At 47.1% G+C, this 16,173-nt stretch overlaps 2 protein-coding genes across 10 annotated transcripts in view; both read right to left on the bottom strand.

Annotated features, from left to right (window-relative positions):
• The window catches only part of LOC136331825 (zinc finger protein 548-like), a 50,979-nt gene that overhangs the window by 11,891 nt on the left and 22,915 nt on the right, over nucleotides 1-16,173 (bottom strand). For 2 of the 9 annotated variants that reach the window (XM_066270872.1, XM_066270864.1), the window contains exons 2-3: nucleotides 14,612-14,653; nucleotides 10,618-10,790 (exon numbers count right to left, since the gene is read on the bottom strand). The exons of 1 other annotated variant lie outside the window; for it this stretch is intronic. Coding sequence is in view for 3 of the 8 variants with exons in the window: in XM_066270864.1 (XP_066126961.1) it covers nucleotides 10,618-10,651 (34 nt within the window). In the remaining 5 variants the exon portion in view is untranslated. Of the gene's footprint in view, nucleotides 1-8,289; nucleotides 8,817-10,617; nucleotides 10,791-14,611; nucleotides 14,654-16,173 lie in introns of those variants that run through there. 6 more of the 9 variants (XM_066270866.1, XM_066270865.1, XM_066270873.1 and 3 more) reach the window with 4 other exon arrangements.
• On the bottom strand, nucleotides 5,946-8,807 carry LOC136328800 (zinc finger protein 132-like). Its single transcript, XM_066264799.1, has 2 exons — nucleotides 8,796-8,807; nucleotides 5,946-8,291 (listed from the first exon to the last, which is right to left on the bottom strand). The coding sequence occupies exons 1-2, from the start codon at nucleotides 8,805-8,807 to the stop codon at nucleotides 7,242-7,244; spliced, it is 1,062 nt and encodes a 353-aa protein (XP_066120896.1). The 3' UTR covers nucleotides 5,946-7,241.

Raw genomic sequence — 16,173 nt, forward strand, 5'->3', positions numbered from 1 at the left:
ACATTTCTGGCTGTATGTCAGTGCCTATGTTGGAACCCACTGGAAAACACATTTCTTCAAAAATCTACTACAACTCCATATCGGAGATGTTTATCAATTCTTTTATAAATTTGAAACCCATCTGAGAAGGATGTGACTTATGACATTTTATGCCAGAATCATGTGTGCTCTTCAAATAGATCACATGTACAAGAGGAGCACCTTGTCCCTCAGACAAAAATATGGGGTGTGTCTGACCTGTGGTGGCGCAGTGGATAAAGCGTCGACCTGGAACGCTGAGGTTGCCGGTTCAAAACCCTAGGCTTACCCAGTCAAGGCACATATGGGAGTTGATGCTTCCTGCTCCTCCCCCCTTCTCTCTCTCTCCCTTCTCTAAAATGAATAAATAAAAAACATAGGGTGTTTTGCCTTAAAACAATTTAGTATTTCGCCTGAAATTGCATGTACAATTTCTTCACAGGGAGTTATGTTCTACAAACATTTTATAATAATGTTTTTATTCATTTATTTCTTTATAGATTTTATTTATTTTAGAGAGGAAAGACAGATAGAGAGGGGAGAGAGAGAGAGAGAATGGGGGGAGGAGCAGGAAGCATCAACTCCCATATGTGCCTTGACTAGGGTTTTGAACCAGTGACCTCAGCATTCCAGGTCAACAGTTTACTGCGCTACCACAGGTCAGGCACAAAAACATTTCTTGAAGGAAATTGGTGAAAGGTATTATGTTTAGGGTTCAGATATGGTTCTATGAAACACACGACACGTAAAAGAAGAAAGTTAAGATCTCAGTGAAGTCTGGTCTGACCGGGCGGTGGCGCAGTGGATAGAGCATCAGACTGGGATGCAAAAGACCCAGGTTCGAGACCCCAAGGTCGCCAGCTTGAGCGTGGGCTCATCTGGTTTGAGCAAAACTCACCAGCTTGAGCCTTAGGTCACTGGCTCGAGCAAGGGGTCACTCCATCTGCTGAAGGCCCGCGGTCAAGGCACGTATGAGAAAGCAATCAATGAACAATGAAGGTGTTGCAACGCATAACGAAAAACTGATGATTGATGCTTCTCATCTCTCCGTTCCTGTCTGTCTATCCCTATCTATCCCTCTCTCTGACTCACTCTGTCTCTGTAAAAAAAAAAAAAAAAAAAAAAAAGTCTGGCCTGACCAGGCAGTGACACAGTGGATACAGCATCAGCCTGGGATGCTGAGGACCCAGGTTCAAAACCCCGAGGTCACTAGCTCAAGCGCAGGCTCACCAGGTTGAACACGGAGTCTCTAGCTTGAGCAAGGGGTCACTGGCTCGGATACAGCACCAGGTCAAGATACATATGAGAAAGCAATCAATGAACAAGTAAGGTGTCACAACAAATTGATGCTTTTCATATCTCTCTCTCTCTCTCTCTCTGTCTCGCTAAAAAAACAACAACAACAAAAAGTGAATTCTGAAAAGCCAGTAAAGGAAGCTGAACCTGTAGCTGTGCTGGAACCTTAGCCACACTCAGTTTTTGTCTCCAAAATGTAGCTCTTTAATTGCTTGCAAAAGACATTTAAGACTTGACAGCAAAGTGGTAAGAAATAGGGAAGCTATGCGGTGGTCTTTATTGATCTAAGGAACATTCAGTGAGCACTTACTGGTTTTCAGGCAAATGTTGCTTTGTATACATAGGACTGTTTTACTGACTTAGATCAGAATTAGTCTATTTAGCATTTGTGTATCTCAAGGCCAAACTAAAATATTTCTGTAGTGTGGCGGTTACCATGATCACCTTTCAAGGCCAAACTGACAATCACAGATGTGCAAGTCAACTTTCCTGGGCTCACAAAACTCTTATTATAAACATCCCAGGAAAAGAATGCTAATGTATGCTTTCACTTTCTGCCCAATACAGAACATCCCCACCTAGGTCCTCCCTGACACTTTCATCACAAAGGCATAATCCCAGTTCTTTGCCCACAGGCTCTTCCTTGCATGTGACACGTGTTCATGTGTTTCTCTGTGGTGTGCCCATGCTCGCATTTCCAGGGCGGTGAGGTTGTAGCTAAGATATGCCATGGTACTGCTGCCTGGGCAATCATTTTGTTTGGCCAAGCACCCTGCAGGGACCTTAATATGACAAAAGGAAAAAAAAAAAGGACACTGGAATTTCTTCTACAAACCTTTAGATTTCTGACTCCTGAACTGTCTCTTCTAAAGCTTGACAGCAGCATAGAATAGTGTGCTTGGGTAAATTCTGTCCACTGTACACAGCCCAGCCCTGGCACACACTATATACCAGGACAGGAATTAGTACCCCTGGCCTAGATGTGGTAAACCTGGAGTTCCCTGGGGAAGGAGAAAAATAGTGCCCAAACCTGGACGACGGAATAGGTGTGAGGACCTTTCCTATTATGACTATTATAATAATTTTACAGATATTTTATACTAAAAGACTTTTTTAAAATTGACTTTGACAGGCAGGGAGATAGAGAAAAACATCAGTTTGCTCCACTTATTTATGCATTCATTCAGAGGTGGATTTAACTGGCAGGCGCACCAGGCGTGAGCCCTGGGCCCTGACTTCTGAAGGGCCCCGCAAAACCCCAACTTTACACTTTTTTCTAATGACACCAAGTTTGGTTTCATATGTGCAATTTTAACATTAATAGTACATATATATATATATATATATATATATATATATATATACACACCTTGCATTTTTCTGAAGCTGGAAACAGGAAGAGACAGTGAGACAGACTCCCGCATGCGCCTGACCGGGATCCACCCGGCAAGCCCACCAGGGGGCGATGCTTTGCCCATCCTGGGCGTCGCCATGTTGCGACCAGAGCCACTCTAGCGCCTGAGGCAGAGGCCACAGAGCCATCCCCAGCGCCCAGGCCATCTTTGCTCCAATGGAGCCTTGGCTACGGGAGGGGAAGGCAGAGACAGAGAGGAAGGCGCAGCGGAGGGGTGGAGAAGCAAATGGGCGCTTCTCCTGTGTGCCCTGGCCGGGAATCAAACCCGGGTCCTCCGCACGCTAGGACATAATATTTTTTATTTTAAAATATGGTTAACATGTATTTTTATTTTCCCTGTCTCTTTTTTTTTAAAGGAGCCCGATATTTTCTTCCGCACCTGGGGCCTCAAACGACCTTATTCCACTTTTGCACTCATAGGGCGATTCTTTCATGTGCTCTGACCAGAAGTTGAACCTGTACACTTGGCATCTGGGATGACACTAACAAGTTGAATTACCCGGCCAGGCCCTTAAAGATTTTTTATGGCAGGACATAGCATAATGACACTTAGATTCTTACGGCTTAGAATTAGAGAAGGGTATCACACAAGGGCACAGAGCAGGTTGAACAGGCACACGTTGTAAACAACCTGTAGATGAGGGGACATCCTATGTAGAGGAAGTGACCTGGAGCTAGCTACCTTTCCCATAATCCCTGCGGAAGGCCTCACTTGAATAATTTCATAGGGTCAGGGGTATAGGGGCTATTCCCAGTTGCCTGGTATCTGGCTCCACAACATGAGAAATGGTGTATAGCAGTCCAGAGTGTGAGTACCCAATAAGAAAAGTGATAGGGGGTATTGACTTAATCAGCTGCCCTCAAAAGGGAAATGACCGGCATGAGGCCAGAGACTCAAAATTGGATCAACAGTGTTTCCATAAAACTATGTATCAAGATACTGTGGTAGCCTGACCGGGCGGTGGCGTAGTGGATAGAGCATTGGACTGGGATGCAGAAGACCCAGGTTCGAGGCTCTGAGGTCACCAGCTTGAGTGAGGGCTCATCTGGTTTGGAAAAAGCTCACCAGCTTAAGCCCAAGGTTGCTGGCTCGAGCAAGGGGTTACTCGGTCTGCTGAAGGCCCATGGTCAAGGCACGTAGGAGAGGGCAATCAATGAACAATTAAAGTGTTGCAATGCACAACAGAAAATCTAGTGATTGATGCTTCTTATCTCTCTGTTCCTGTCTGTCTGTCCCTGTCTATCCCTCTCTCTGTCTCTGTAAAAAAAAAAAAAGATACTGTGGTACTGGCAGGAAGACAAGATATAAACCAATAAAACAGGATAAATTTCCCAGAAATGACAGGCAGCATATTTGATCAAATAACTGAGAAGCGTTGTCAAGAGAATTCAATGGGATAAGGAAAGTCTGCTCAACAACCAACTTCTTGGCATTGACACAAAAATCAAATGAAACAAAAGCAAAAATAGATAAACTGGACTACATCAAATCACAAATTTCTGAGCATTAAAGAATACAATCAACCTGCCCTGTGGTGGCACAGTGGATAAAGCGTCAACCTAGAATGCTGAGGTCTCCAGTTCGAAACCCTGGGCTTGCCTAGTCAAGGCACATATGAGAGTTGATGCTTCCTGTTCCTCCCCCTTCTCTCTCTCTTTCTCTCTTCCCCTTTCTCTCTCTCCACTCTCTAAAATAAATAAAATCTTTTAAAAAGTTAAAAAAAGAACTAAGAACACAAAGCAGTGAACACGCAACCTACTGAGTAGACAGACAATTAGTAATCATATATTCAATAATTGATTAGTATCAAGATTATACAAAGACTGTTACAAATCAATAATAAAATAAAGTGATTTTAAAATGGGCAAATCTAGGACCTGGCTGGTTGGCAGTGGACAGAGCATCAGTCTGGCATATGGACATCCTGGGTTTGATTTCTGGTCAGGGCACACAAGAGAAGCAACCATCTGCTTCTTTACTTTTCTTTCCCACTTACCCTCCCACAGTCAGTGCCTTGATTGGTTCCAGTGTTGGCTCTGAGGGCTGAGGATAGTTTGTTTGGTCCCAGCATCATGCCTCAGGCCCTAAAAATAGCTCGGCTGACTTAAGCATTCGCCCAAGATGAGGGTTGCAAGGTGGATCCCAGTCGGGGCACATGCAGGAGTCTGTCTCAGTCTCTCCCCTCCTCTCACTTAAAATGGGCAACTTTAGATGTTTTCACAAAGCATATACACAAACAGCCAAGAAGCACACAATGGTTAATCATCAGGGAAACACTAAACGAAAGTACAGTAAAATACTACTTCAAACCATTAGGAGAGCTGCTACACATGAAACAGGAAATAAAATGTGATTGACAAGTGTGTGGACATATTGAAAACCTTGTAAACCTTTGATGAGGATGTAAAATGGTGCAATCATTGTAGAAAACAGTGCTTCAAAATATTAAAACATAGAACTGCCATATAACCCAGCCATTCCACTTCTGGCTATATACCCAAAGAACTGAAAGCAGGATCTCAGGGAGATATTTGTAGTCAACCTCACAGCAGCTATTTAACATGATAGCCAAAATGTGGAAGTATGGATGTGTCCATCAATGGGTAAATGAAAGGATACAGAAAAAATGGCAGACATACAATGAAGTATTATTCTGCCTTAAAGAGAAAGGAAATACTGAAACATGCCACATTGTTGAGAGGAAAGCCAAAGCACCGAGTGACTTTGTTCCCATCCTGAGAAAGTGAAGGTGGAGACCAAGCACACATGACGGAAGGCAGTCGCGTTCAGGGAAGGCCCAAGAATGCGGATGCTTGGCCCTGCTGGAGCTTTCTGCAGGTCAGGAATCAGACAGCAGATGGTGCGGTGTTATGTCTCAGAAAGAGCAAGAGAAATCAAATCAGTTTTGCAAAACTGAATAATAAAATTGGACACTGTATTCTGTTAGTTTCTTAGGCATGATGTCATATTTGTTTAATAAACTGAATAACTGCTCTCTCTAAGGCACCTCAATCCTGGAGAGATTGGGGTCCTCCATTTGCAGTGTTGCTGTTGCCTCATTCTTTTCCAGCTCCTCTTCATGAGACCCTGAACATTAACAACATCAGCACATATTACACAGAATCTGAAATTATGGTAGGTTGAAACCAGCTGCTCACAAAAAGACAATAACTATATGACTCTTTTTTTTTGTTGTTGTTGCATTTTTCTGAAGCTGGAAACAGGGAGAGACAGTCAGACAGACTCCCGCATGCGCCCGACTGGGATCCACCCAGCACGCCCACCAGGGGCGAAGCTCTGCCCACCAGGGGGCGATGCTCTGCCCATCCTGGGCGTCGCCATGCTGCGACCAGAGCCACTCTAGCGCCCGAGGCAGAGGCCACAGAGCCATCCCCAGCGCCCGGGCCATGTTTGCTCCAATGGAGCCTTGGCTGCGGGAGGGGAAGAGAGAGACAGAGAGGAAAGCACGGCGGAGGGGTGGAGAAGCAAATGGGCGCTTCTCCTGTGTGCCCTGGCTGGGAATCAAACCCGGGTCCTCCGCACGCTAGGCCGACGCTCTACCGCTGAGCCAACCAGCCAGGGCCAACTATATGACTCTTATGTGAGGTGGCTAGATATTCAGAGACACAGCAGTGTGGAGACTGTCAAAGGCTGGAGGAAAACAAGAATCAGAGTTGTTGTTTAATGGGCAGTGTTTCACTTTTGCAGAATGAAGGTTACTGGATATTCGTTGCACAAAAATCAATGTGAATGTCCTAGAGTAATGAACGGTACAATGAAATAACTTAAGATGGCAATTTATACATATGTGTACTTTAACACAATAACAACCCAGAAGCACATAACTGTACAGGGTACTTTACAATGCGAATCAGACTATTGGCTGAAACCTATTCCCTACTTAACAGCTCTTGTAAACTTTTTTCTCTGGTGGTAACTTTTTAGAGCCAAATGAACAGAAGTTTTGGCAAAAGACCCAACAACATTCACTGCACTCAGAAGGCTTTTTTTTTTTCTGTGCAAATTCAGTAAGGTTTAATGAGGTGAAAGTTGTATGTTAAGATGTCCCCTGATCTGCTTGTTCTCATAAGGCCTCAGAGCAATGTGAACCCACTGGTGTGTCATGAGTCTAGAGTGTTGCCATAAAATTTCCCATGTTAGCTGCACGCCTAAGGCATTTCTCCAGTATGATTTGTATGATGTCTAATGAGTATGAAGCAGCAACTAAAGGATGTCCTCTATTGCTGCACTTGTAGGGCTAATCTCTAGCGTGAATTTTCTGGTGTCTAGTGAGTGAGAAGTGGTACCGAAAGAATTTCCCACAGTGGGAACACTCATAAGGTTTTTCTCCAGTGTGAACTCTCTGATGATGATGAAAATGATTCTTACTGATAAAAGATTTCCCACATGCATTACACCCATAAGGCCTTTCTCCAGTGTGAACTCTCTGATGAGTAATGAGTGAGGAGCTGTCCAGAAAGAATTTCCCACATCCGCTGCACTCATAAGCCCTTACTCCAGTGTGGACTTTCTGGTGCTTGACAAGTTTATGTTTGCGGAGGATTTCCCACAGTCGCTGCATGTGTAAGGCTTCTCTCTGGTGTGGACTTTCTGGTGCTCAGCAGCTTTGTTCTTGCGGCTGAAGGTTTTCCCACATTCTCTGCACTCATAAGGCTTCTCACTGCTGTGGATTCTCAGGTGCTCCACAAGCGTATGTTTTTGTGTGAAGGCTTTCCCACAGTCTCTGCACTCGTAGGGTCTTTCTCCAGTGTGAACTCTCTGATGTCTCATGAGTTTGGAGCGATTCTTAAACAACTTTCCACAATCAATGCAACTGGAAGGCCTATCTCCAAAGCCCGTTTTCTGGTGACCCATGGGTTGGGAAAGTCTAAGTAAGGCCTTCCCACAAGGCCTTGACATGCTGTGAACTCTCTGATGAATAATGAGTGAGGAGCTGTCTGAAAAAAATTTCCCACATCTGCTGCATGCGTAAGCCCTTTCTCCACTGTGGACTGTCTGGTGCTCCACAAGTTTATGTTTGTGGAGGAAGGATTTCCCACAGTTGCTGCATGTGTAAGGCCTTTCCCCGGTGTGGATTTTCTGGTGTTCAACAGCTTTGTTCTTGTGGCAGAAGGTTTTCCCAAAATCTCTGCACTCATAAGGCTTCTCACCGCTGTGCATTCTCAGGTGCTCCACAAGCGTATGTTTTTGTGTGAGGGCTTTCCCACATTCACTGCACTCATAGGGTCTCTCTCCAGTGTGAACTCTCTGATGTCTCATGAGTGTGGAGTGGTTCCTAAAGAATTTTCCGCAATTACCACAACTGTAAGGCCTGTCTCCAGAGTGGACTTTCCGATGCTGCACTAGTTGGGACTGTCTCAGGAAGGCCTTCCCACACTGGCTGCACCCAAAAGGCCTCAGACTGGTGTGAATTTTCTGGTGGTCATTCTGGCGCCATATCTGTGCAGAGAGTACCCCACATTCGCGGTGCTCAGAAAACCTTATTTGTCTGTGGACCCTCTGGTGCAGATCTAGGTGGGGCTTTACAGTCTCCACGCATTCCTGTGCTTATACAGCTTTTCTCTGCTGTGGACTTTCTCATGCTCAACAAGTATATGCTCACAGCAAAAGGCTTTCCCACATTTTGTGCACTTGTAATCCTTTTGCCCATTTTGAAACGCCTCTCCAGCTGTAGTATCCCTGTGCGGGTCCCCCAGATGATAAGCCCATTGTTGCCTATGCTGGATGTGAAGTCCTTCGTACCCTCCCTGCATGTCAAGGTCTTCTCCGTCGCATGAACCCTGCAATTCTTCACAGACAAAGGCCTCCCCTTGTCCTCTCTGAGTTTCTCTCCAATGTGATGATGTTGATAGTGGTCCTTTCCTCCACACGTGTATAGGCCTTTACTGAAATGTGTACCGCTCTTCTCCGTGTGGAACAAAACATTTTTCAAAAGTGACCGACATCTCTCACAGGGCTTGGCCTTCTGAATGAACTGATTTGACTGTGGAGTCTGAACCAGGGACAGTCCACCAGAATTGCCTTGCTCTGAGAGTGCCTTCTCACCCTGGACTCCATGCCAACAACCTGTAAGTAGAGAAATACCAGTGGGGTGCACACTGAGGTCAGTGGTGAGAGGCAGGCCCATCATTAAAAGGGTCAGACACACCCATGCAATAATCCACGGTACTGCTTAGCCATAAAGGGATCAGCAGTGACAGGAAGGCTACCATGTACAACCAGGCCTGGGAAGCTCATGATGGTAGCGCCTGACAAAGGAAGGGGTCAGTGCATGGAGCAAAGGGAGGGTTTCCAGTTTCACTTCTCTGCAAGTGGTTTTTAACAGGACATGGCTGCTGGTGATGGTGAGGACTAGGTGGCAGGTTGTGTTCAGAATCAGACATGTCTGGTGTTTAAGAATGATTTAGATACATGTGCATATAATACAACACAAAAAGGGTAGTTCAGCCCTGGCTGGCTGGCTCAGTGGTAGAGCATCAGCCCAGTGAGTGGAAGTCCCAGGTTTGATTCTCAGTCACGGCACACAGGAGAAGTGCCCAACTGCTTCCCCACCCTTTCCCTTCTCCTTACTCTCTCTCTCTCTTCCCTTCCCACAGCCAAGGCTCCATTGGAGCAAAGTTGGCCTGGGCACTGAGGACGGCTCCATGGCCTCCACCTCAGGTGCAAGAATGCTCTGGTTGCAACGCAGCAACGCCCTGGATGGGCGGAGCAATGCCCCCAGTGGACTTGCCGGGTGGATCCCAGTCAGGCTCATGCGGCAGCCTGTCTTTCTGCCTCCTCACTTCTCACTTCAGAAAAATAGAAAAGAAAAAAAAGTCAAATATTGAGAGTAGTGTACAGGGAGTATTAGAAGGGAAGAGGTGAGAGGTAGAGGAGACAAATTTGCGGGATCCAGGGATCCAAATATCAGAAATGATGAAAGAAAACGAAAGGTAAAATAAATGGGGCCTGTGTCCCTGGAATGACACAATAATGGGCACAGGCCTGATGCCCAGTGTGAATCCAACCCAGCTCTGACAACATGCCTTCTCCCTGACCCCAAGCACCAGGGCTCTCCTTTTCCTCTTGCCACCAAGAAAATGATATCTACCCAGACAGGAAACCAGGTGCTCCCTGTTATTCAAAGTGAGCATCTTTCATGAAGTCTGGAACAGGCCAACCTAGGTAACTACACAGAAAGGAGGGGCAACCATGGCCCCAGATGATCCAATTCATGACATCGCACATTCTAAAGTAACAAGTATCCCACGGCAGAGTCTTGCAGAACCTGTGGTCTCACAAGCAGTGACTACACTGGAGGCCGATATTCCTGGTACAAGCACATCCCCCAAAATGTGGGCAGGAACAGGGAGGATGACCCGGTGCACCGAGGTTCCAGCATCTAGACTGAATGACAACCAGGGCCAAGCCAGGTCTGAGGGTTCTCTCACATAAACATCAAGATTTCTGACTCCTGCCTGACCTGTGGTGGCAGAGTGGATCAAGAGCCGACCTGGAATGCTAAGGTCGCCGGTTCAAATCCCCGGGCTTGCCTGGTCAGGGCACATATGGGAGTTGATGCTTCTTGTCCTGTTCTTTCTCTTTCTCTTTCTGTCCCCTCTCTCAAAATAACTAACTAAAATCTTAAACAAAAAAAAGATTTCTGATTCCTGAGACCAGTTTTGCAGGTACTCAGAGCAGCAGAAAAGGAGTGCTTGGGGACAGGAGGGATGGAGCACACAGATCGGAACTGGCACCATCCACAATGTGCCAAGAAAACAGGAAAGGAAGTTGTGCCCACCACTTCACTGTGGCAAGGATAGTGCTGTCCTGAAAAGGAATAGAACAGAGACCAGCCCAGGACCCTGGGTGGCTGTGAGGGCCTTACCTACAGAACACAGAAGTGCCAAGTTTTCCAGCATCACATGGTGCTACATGCGTCTCTGAGCCTCATCCAGGAGTCCCCACTCCTCCTGGGAAAAACGTATGGCCACGTCCTCAAAGATCACACGGCCCTGTAGAGGTGGGGACAGTATGGTTCAGGAGCACCATGTGTGTTTGCTGTTAGTGAGAGAGAGGGACAGACAAGAAGGGAAATGAGAAGCATCAATCATCAGTTTTTTGTTGTGGCACTTTAGTTATTCATTGACTGCTTTCTCATTTGTGCCTTGACCACGGGCCTTCAGCAGACCGAGTAACGCCTTGCTCAAGCCAGCGACCTTGGGTCCAAGCTAGTGAGCTTTACTCAAACCAGATGAGCCCGCGCTCAAACTGGCAACCTCGGAGTCTCAAACCTGGGTCCTCTGCATCCCAGTCCAACACTCTATCTACCGGGCCACTACCTGGTCAGGCTTAGTTGTTCTTTGATGGATTTCTCAAATGTGCCTTGATTGGGGGGCTACAGCAGAGTGAGTGACCTGTTGCTCAAGCCAGCGACCATGGGGTCATGTCTATGATCCCACACGGAAGCCAGTGACTCTGCATTCCAACTGGTGAGTCCACGCTCAAGCCTGGATAAGCCTGCGCTCAAGATGGCAACCTTGGGGTTTTGAACCTGGGTCCTCTGCATCCCAGGCTGACGCTGTTTTCTCTGTGCACCACCTGGTCAGGCAGTAGCATGTTTTGACTGTGTTTCTGTGGATTGTATATTTGTCAATCTGCCATCCATTAATTGCAGGTTAAACTAACAGCCCAATTTCTTTGTATCACCCTTGCAATCCAAAGACCAATGTCTGAACCAACTTATTAATGAACTCTCACACACCAAGTATTTTCTATGCCCAAAATCAGCCCAAGGTGGGGTATCAGACAGCGAGGACGGACTCTGTGCCCCAGGAACACTAGCCTTATACAAAGTAAGCAGCCCGGAGCTGTCATTCCCCACGCCCTGCATTTCCCTGGAATGGCACAATAAACACTCTGGCCTAAGCTTCCCCTTCACTTGTGCTTTCCCACTAGGCCTAGTTTTATGTTCTGAGCCTCTGTCTCTTGGCAAATATAATAAAATCTCCTTTAAATCCACTGGTCTCTCTGTGTTGTCACTACTCATGCCACTCCTTAAATGAAAATCCCGTGGATACAATCACTCAGCCACTTCTCTCTCCAGGGTATTCAGTCCTTACCTGCACATCCATCTCCTCCCCGACTTCACAGCGAGAGAGTTACCCAGAGTGGTGGAACCGGTGCTAGCTCTCATCCTTCCCATCGATCACACCACACAGTATCAAACGTGTGGGACATGTAACAGAAAAGTGCCATCTCTGTCAGCCCCACCCCTCTCCTGCTAGTCAATGTCCCTGGGGTCCCCCAGATCCTGTCTCTCAGACTCCCAAGCTCAGTCTCATTCTTCTCCCTTAAGTGCCCAATGTCAGGGCTTGGGACCAACACTTCACAGTCCCCTCACTCACTGGATGACTCTGACTCCTCCAAGGTAACAACTCCCACTGAGATCCCCAGCTCAACCATAGGCATTTCCTTCACCCCCTAATGGGCCAGTCTGTACATGGAATCCAGGCCGTGCAGGGGAAATGCCTCCAGCATCCAACTCAGACCCACTTCTGCTCCTAAATACCAAAGTCCCCAAGTGCAGGGGCTAAGTCCAAGCCTCAGGGTCTCCTGTCACCACTCAGCTTCTTTTTTCGTTGTTTCTAAGGTGTTTTTTGTTGTTGTTGTTGTTTTTTACAGAGACAAAGAGAGTCAGAAGGATAGATAGGGGCAGACAGACAGGAATGGAGAGAGATGAGAAGCATCAATCATCAGTTTTTCGTCGCGACACCTTAGTTGCTCATTGATTGCTTTCTCATATGTGCCTTGACCACGGGCCTTCAGCAGACGAAGTAACCCCTTGCTCGAGCCAGCGACCTTGGGTCCAAGCTGGTGAGCTTTGCTCCAACCAGATGAGCCAGTGCTCAAGCTGGCGACCTCGGGGTCTCGTACCTGGGTTCTCCGTATCCCAGTCCAATGCTCTAACCACTGCACAACCACCTGGTCAGGCCACCACCCAGCTTCTTGTTTCAGCTTCAGATGCCACAATGTCACATCCCTCGGCGCTCTCCCCTTCTGCATTGTACCACCCACCCCGTGAACGGTCAGGACCTCTTCCTCTCTCCTTATTTGGGGCCCAATGACACTGACCTCCCACCCCCACTCCCGCTCCACTGTCAGCCTACAACTCTCCTAGCTGATCCCATTTTTCCCTCAGCTTCCATCTCATGTGCATACTGGCCTTGGAAAACTATCTAGTTCCTCCACCCCACCATCACTCACATAAACACACACACACACACCCTGCTTCTTTATCTGTCTGTGACGCCTGCCACTCCACCTAGGTGCCCAATCAAGACAGCCAGTGGCCTTGGCCAGTTAGCATGTCATCCAGAAATACCAAGATTGAGGAGTTGATCCCCATCAGGGCAATACTATTAAGTGACCAATGCACGCAGAACTAAGTGCAAGAACAAAAGAATGTTTCCCTCTCTCCCCCTTCCTCAGTCTCTCTAAAGTCAATGAAAAAAATAATAATAATAAAAGACACAGCACTCAGGGCTTGCATTCCCATTTGTTGGGCTCCAAGGACATCACCATCATAACCTAGAGATGCTGCCTCGTGAATCCAATCCACAACTTTGTCCTGAGCCACACACCAACCGCTATGTTGTGGCTGTCTCTAATCGGCATCCATTCTCGGCATCTTTTATGTAAAAGTGCCTGCTGACACTTCCCGTTGCAGTTTCCACAAAAATGTTCCATCTGAAAACCCTTCATCCAGCAGACTTCCCCCATTTTAGCAGATGGAGAATCCTTCCCTCCAAACAAGGTCAAACCTGGGGTCACCCCTGGTTCTTCCTTCCATCCCATTTCCTCTTCTCCCTCATCTTCCACATCATACAATCTGGTGGATCTACTTCAAAACACATCCACGGACCAACCACCGCCCCACCTCCATAGTCACCACCCTTGTGTAGCCACTGCCCTGTGTTTCAACTGCACTGTTGAAAGAAATTTCTGCCCGGTCTCCTTGACTTCATTCCAATCACCCCCAGTGTGTCATCCACTCTGCAGTCAGAGGGGAGAGCCTATGAAATCTGGGTCATGGCACCTTCTTCTCCTGATTTTAAGTTTCCCACCAACCTCAGATTAGAGGCCCAGGTCTTCAGGCTGTCATTCAACGCCTGATACCTGTGCACTCCCCCTTCTAAGCCCCTATGTAGCTCCCATTTCCACTGGATATAACAGAGAACTACAATTTCTTTACCATCCCAGCTAAACCTCATCTCCTAGCATTTGAACACTCTAAATCAGGGGTCCCCAAACTTTTTACACAGGGGGCCAGTTCACTGTCTCTCAGACCGTTGGAGGGCCGGACTATAAAAAAAACTATGAACAAATCCCTATGCACACTGCACGTATCTTATTTTAAAGTAAAAAAACAAAACAGGAACAAATACAATACTTAAAATAAAGAACAAGTAAATTTAAATCAACAAACTGACCAGTATTTCAATGGGAACTATGCTCCTCTCACTGACTACCAATGAAAGAGGTGTCCCTTCCAGAAGTGCGGCGGGGGCCGGATAAATGGCCTCAGGGGGCCGCATGCGGCCCGCGGGCCGTAGTTTGGGGACCCCTGCTCTAAATCCTATGTCCAGGACTTCCTGCCACATTTTACAACGTCAGTTGTCAAAATGGGAACTGCTCCGTACAGCCCGGAACTAGACACAGAATCCTGGGCCTGTTGAAAACACATGGTCTTCAGACTCAAGAGTGTGAGAAGGACAGGAAAAACTCCGGGACACTACCATGCCCCGAGGGGACATATGGCAAGGTGCCAAAACCACTGGCGTGGTAACTGTGATGGGTGATTGTGGACAGACTCTACTCACCTGTGCGGGGTCTGTGAGCATTTCTGCCACTGCCACAGGACCCTGTGGGTAGAGGAAGGCCAGGAGAAAGAGGTAACCATGGTAGGATCCCACCAGCTGAGCTGGAACATCACCCCAGCCCTGCCCTGGATCAAAGTGATCTGAGTATGATGATCTGAGCTCAGCAGCTCAGACAGCAGTGCTGCCTCTCAACAGCTGGGCGACTCTGCAGAAGGACTCAGGGAAAATAAAATGCTCATAGGGGCCTGACCATGCGGTGGCACAATGGATAGAGCATCAGACTGGGATGCGGAGGACCCAGGTTCGAGACCCCGAGGTGGCCAGCTTGAGCGCGGGCTCATCTGGTTTGAGCAAGGGGTTACTCGGTCTGCTGAAGGCTCACGGTCAAGGCACATATGAGAAAGCAATCAATGAACAACTAAGGTGTCGCAACGAAAAATTAATCATTGATGCTTCTCATCTCTCTCCGTTCCTGTCTGTCTGTCCCTATCTATACCTCTCTCTGTCTCTGTAAAACAACAACAACAACAACAACAACAACAAAAAAATGCTCATGGGGGTCAGAATGCTTCCAACTCCATTGGGCTCAAATTGGTTATCAAATGTAAGCAGTACATACAACGATCAGCTATTAAATTCGCTGGGTCAACAGTTTGTACATATTTTCAATGCAAATGAATTGTTATGATTTTGAAATCGCAGTCTTTATTTTTACTGCTTTTTAAGATTTCAAAGTCTTCTTACCTAAAACTACACTGGACGCAAATACCTAGAAGTAAATGAATGGCAAACCAATCCTGAAGTGTTTGCATAAATTGACCTTATTGAATAGGTTCCTTTCTTTTTTATTTTTAAAGACATTGGTTTTACAGAAAAGGAGAGAGAGAGGCCAGGGAGCGAGAAGTATCAAGTCATGGCTGCCTCACTTTAGTTGGTCATCGATTGCTTGTGCTAGGTGCCTTCACCAGTCCTCAAACCAGTGACCTCAGCATTCAAGGTCGGGGTTTTATCCACTGCACCACTGCAGGGCAGGCCAAACAGGTTCATTTCTAAATGTACACTGTATGGGCAGATTTAGATAGAGAAGCTGTTCGTTTGTGTTTATCTCAATAAACCTGCCCTCACCGTAGTTACCCCGGGGGTCAAAGTCACGTGCCTTAATTCCACGTCTTGCTTTGACTCACTTTAAACGTCCACCTCACGACTTGGTTTTTTCTTGTTTTTAAGTTTTTTGACAGAGACCAGACAGAGTCAGAGAGAGGGGCAGAGAGGGACAGACAGACAGGAAGGGAGATGAGAAGCATCAATTCTTCGTTGCGGCACCTTAGTTGTTCACTGATCGCTATCTTATATGTGCTTTGACCCTGGGGGGCTACAGCAGAGCGAGTGACCCCTTGCTCAAGCCTGCGACCTCGGGGTCTCCAACCTGGGTCCTACGCTCCATCCACTGCACACCCTCTGTGAGGCCTCACGGCCTGCTTCTCCGCACCGTGCTTCCTTCACAACCGCCATGGTCTCCGGCCGCTCAGATCTTCAAAGGGGAGACACTCCCCGTCCCGGTT

This window comes from Saccopteryx bilineata, chromosome 3 (assembly GCF_036850765.1).
Source record: "Saccopteryx bilineata isolate mSacBil1 chromosome 3, mSacBil1_pri_phased_curated, whole genome shotgun sequence".
In the NCBI taxonomy this organism is placed as follows: Eukaryota; Metazoa; Chordata; class Mammalia; order Chiroptera; family Emballonuridae; genus Saccopteryx; species Saccopteryx bilineata.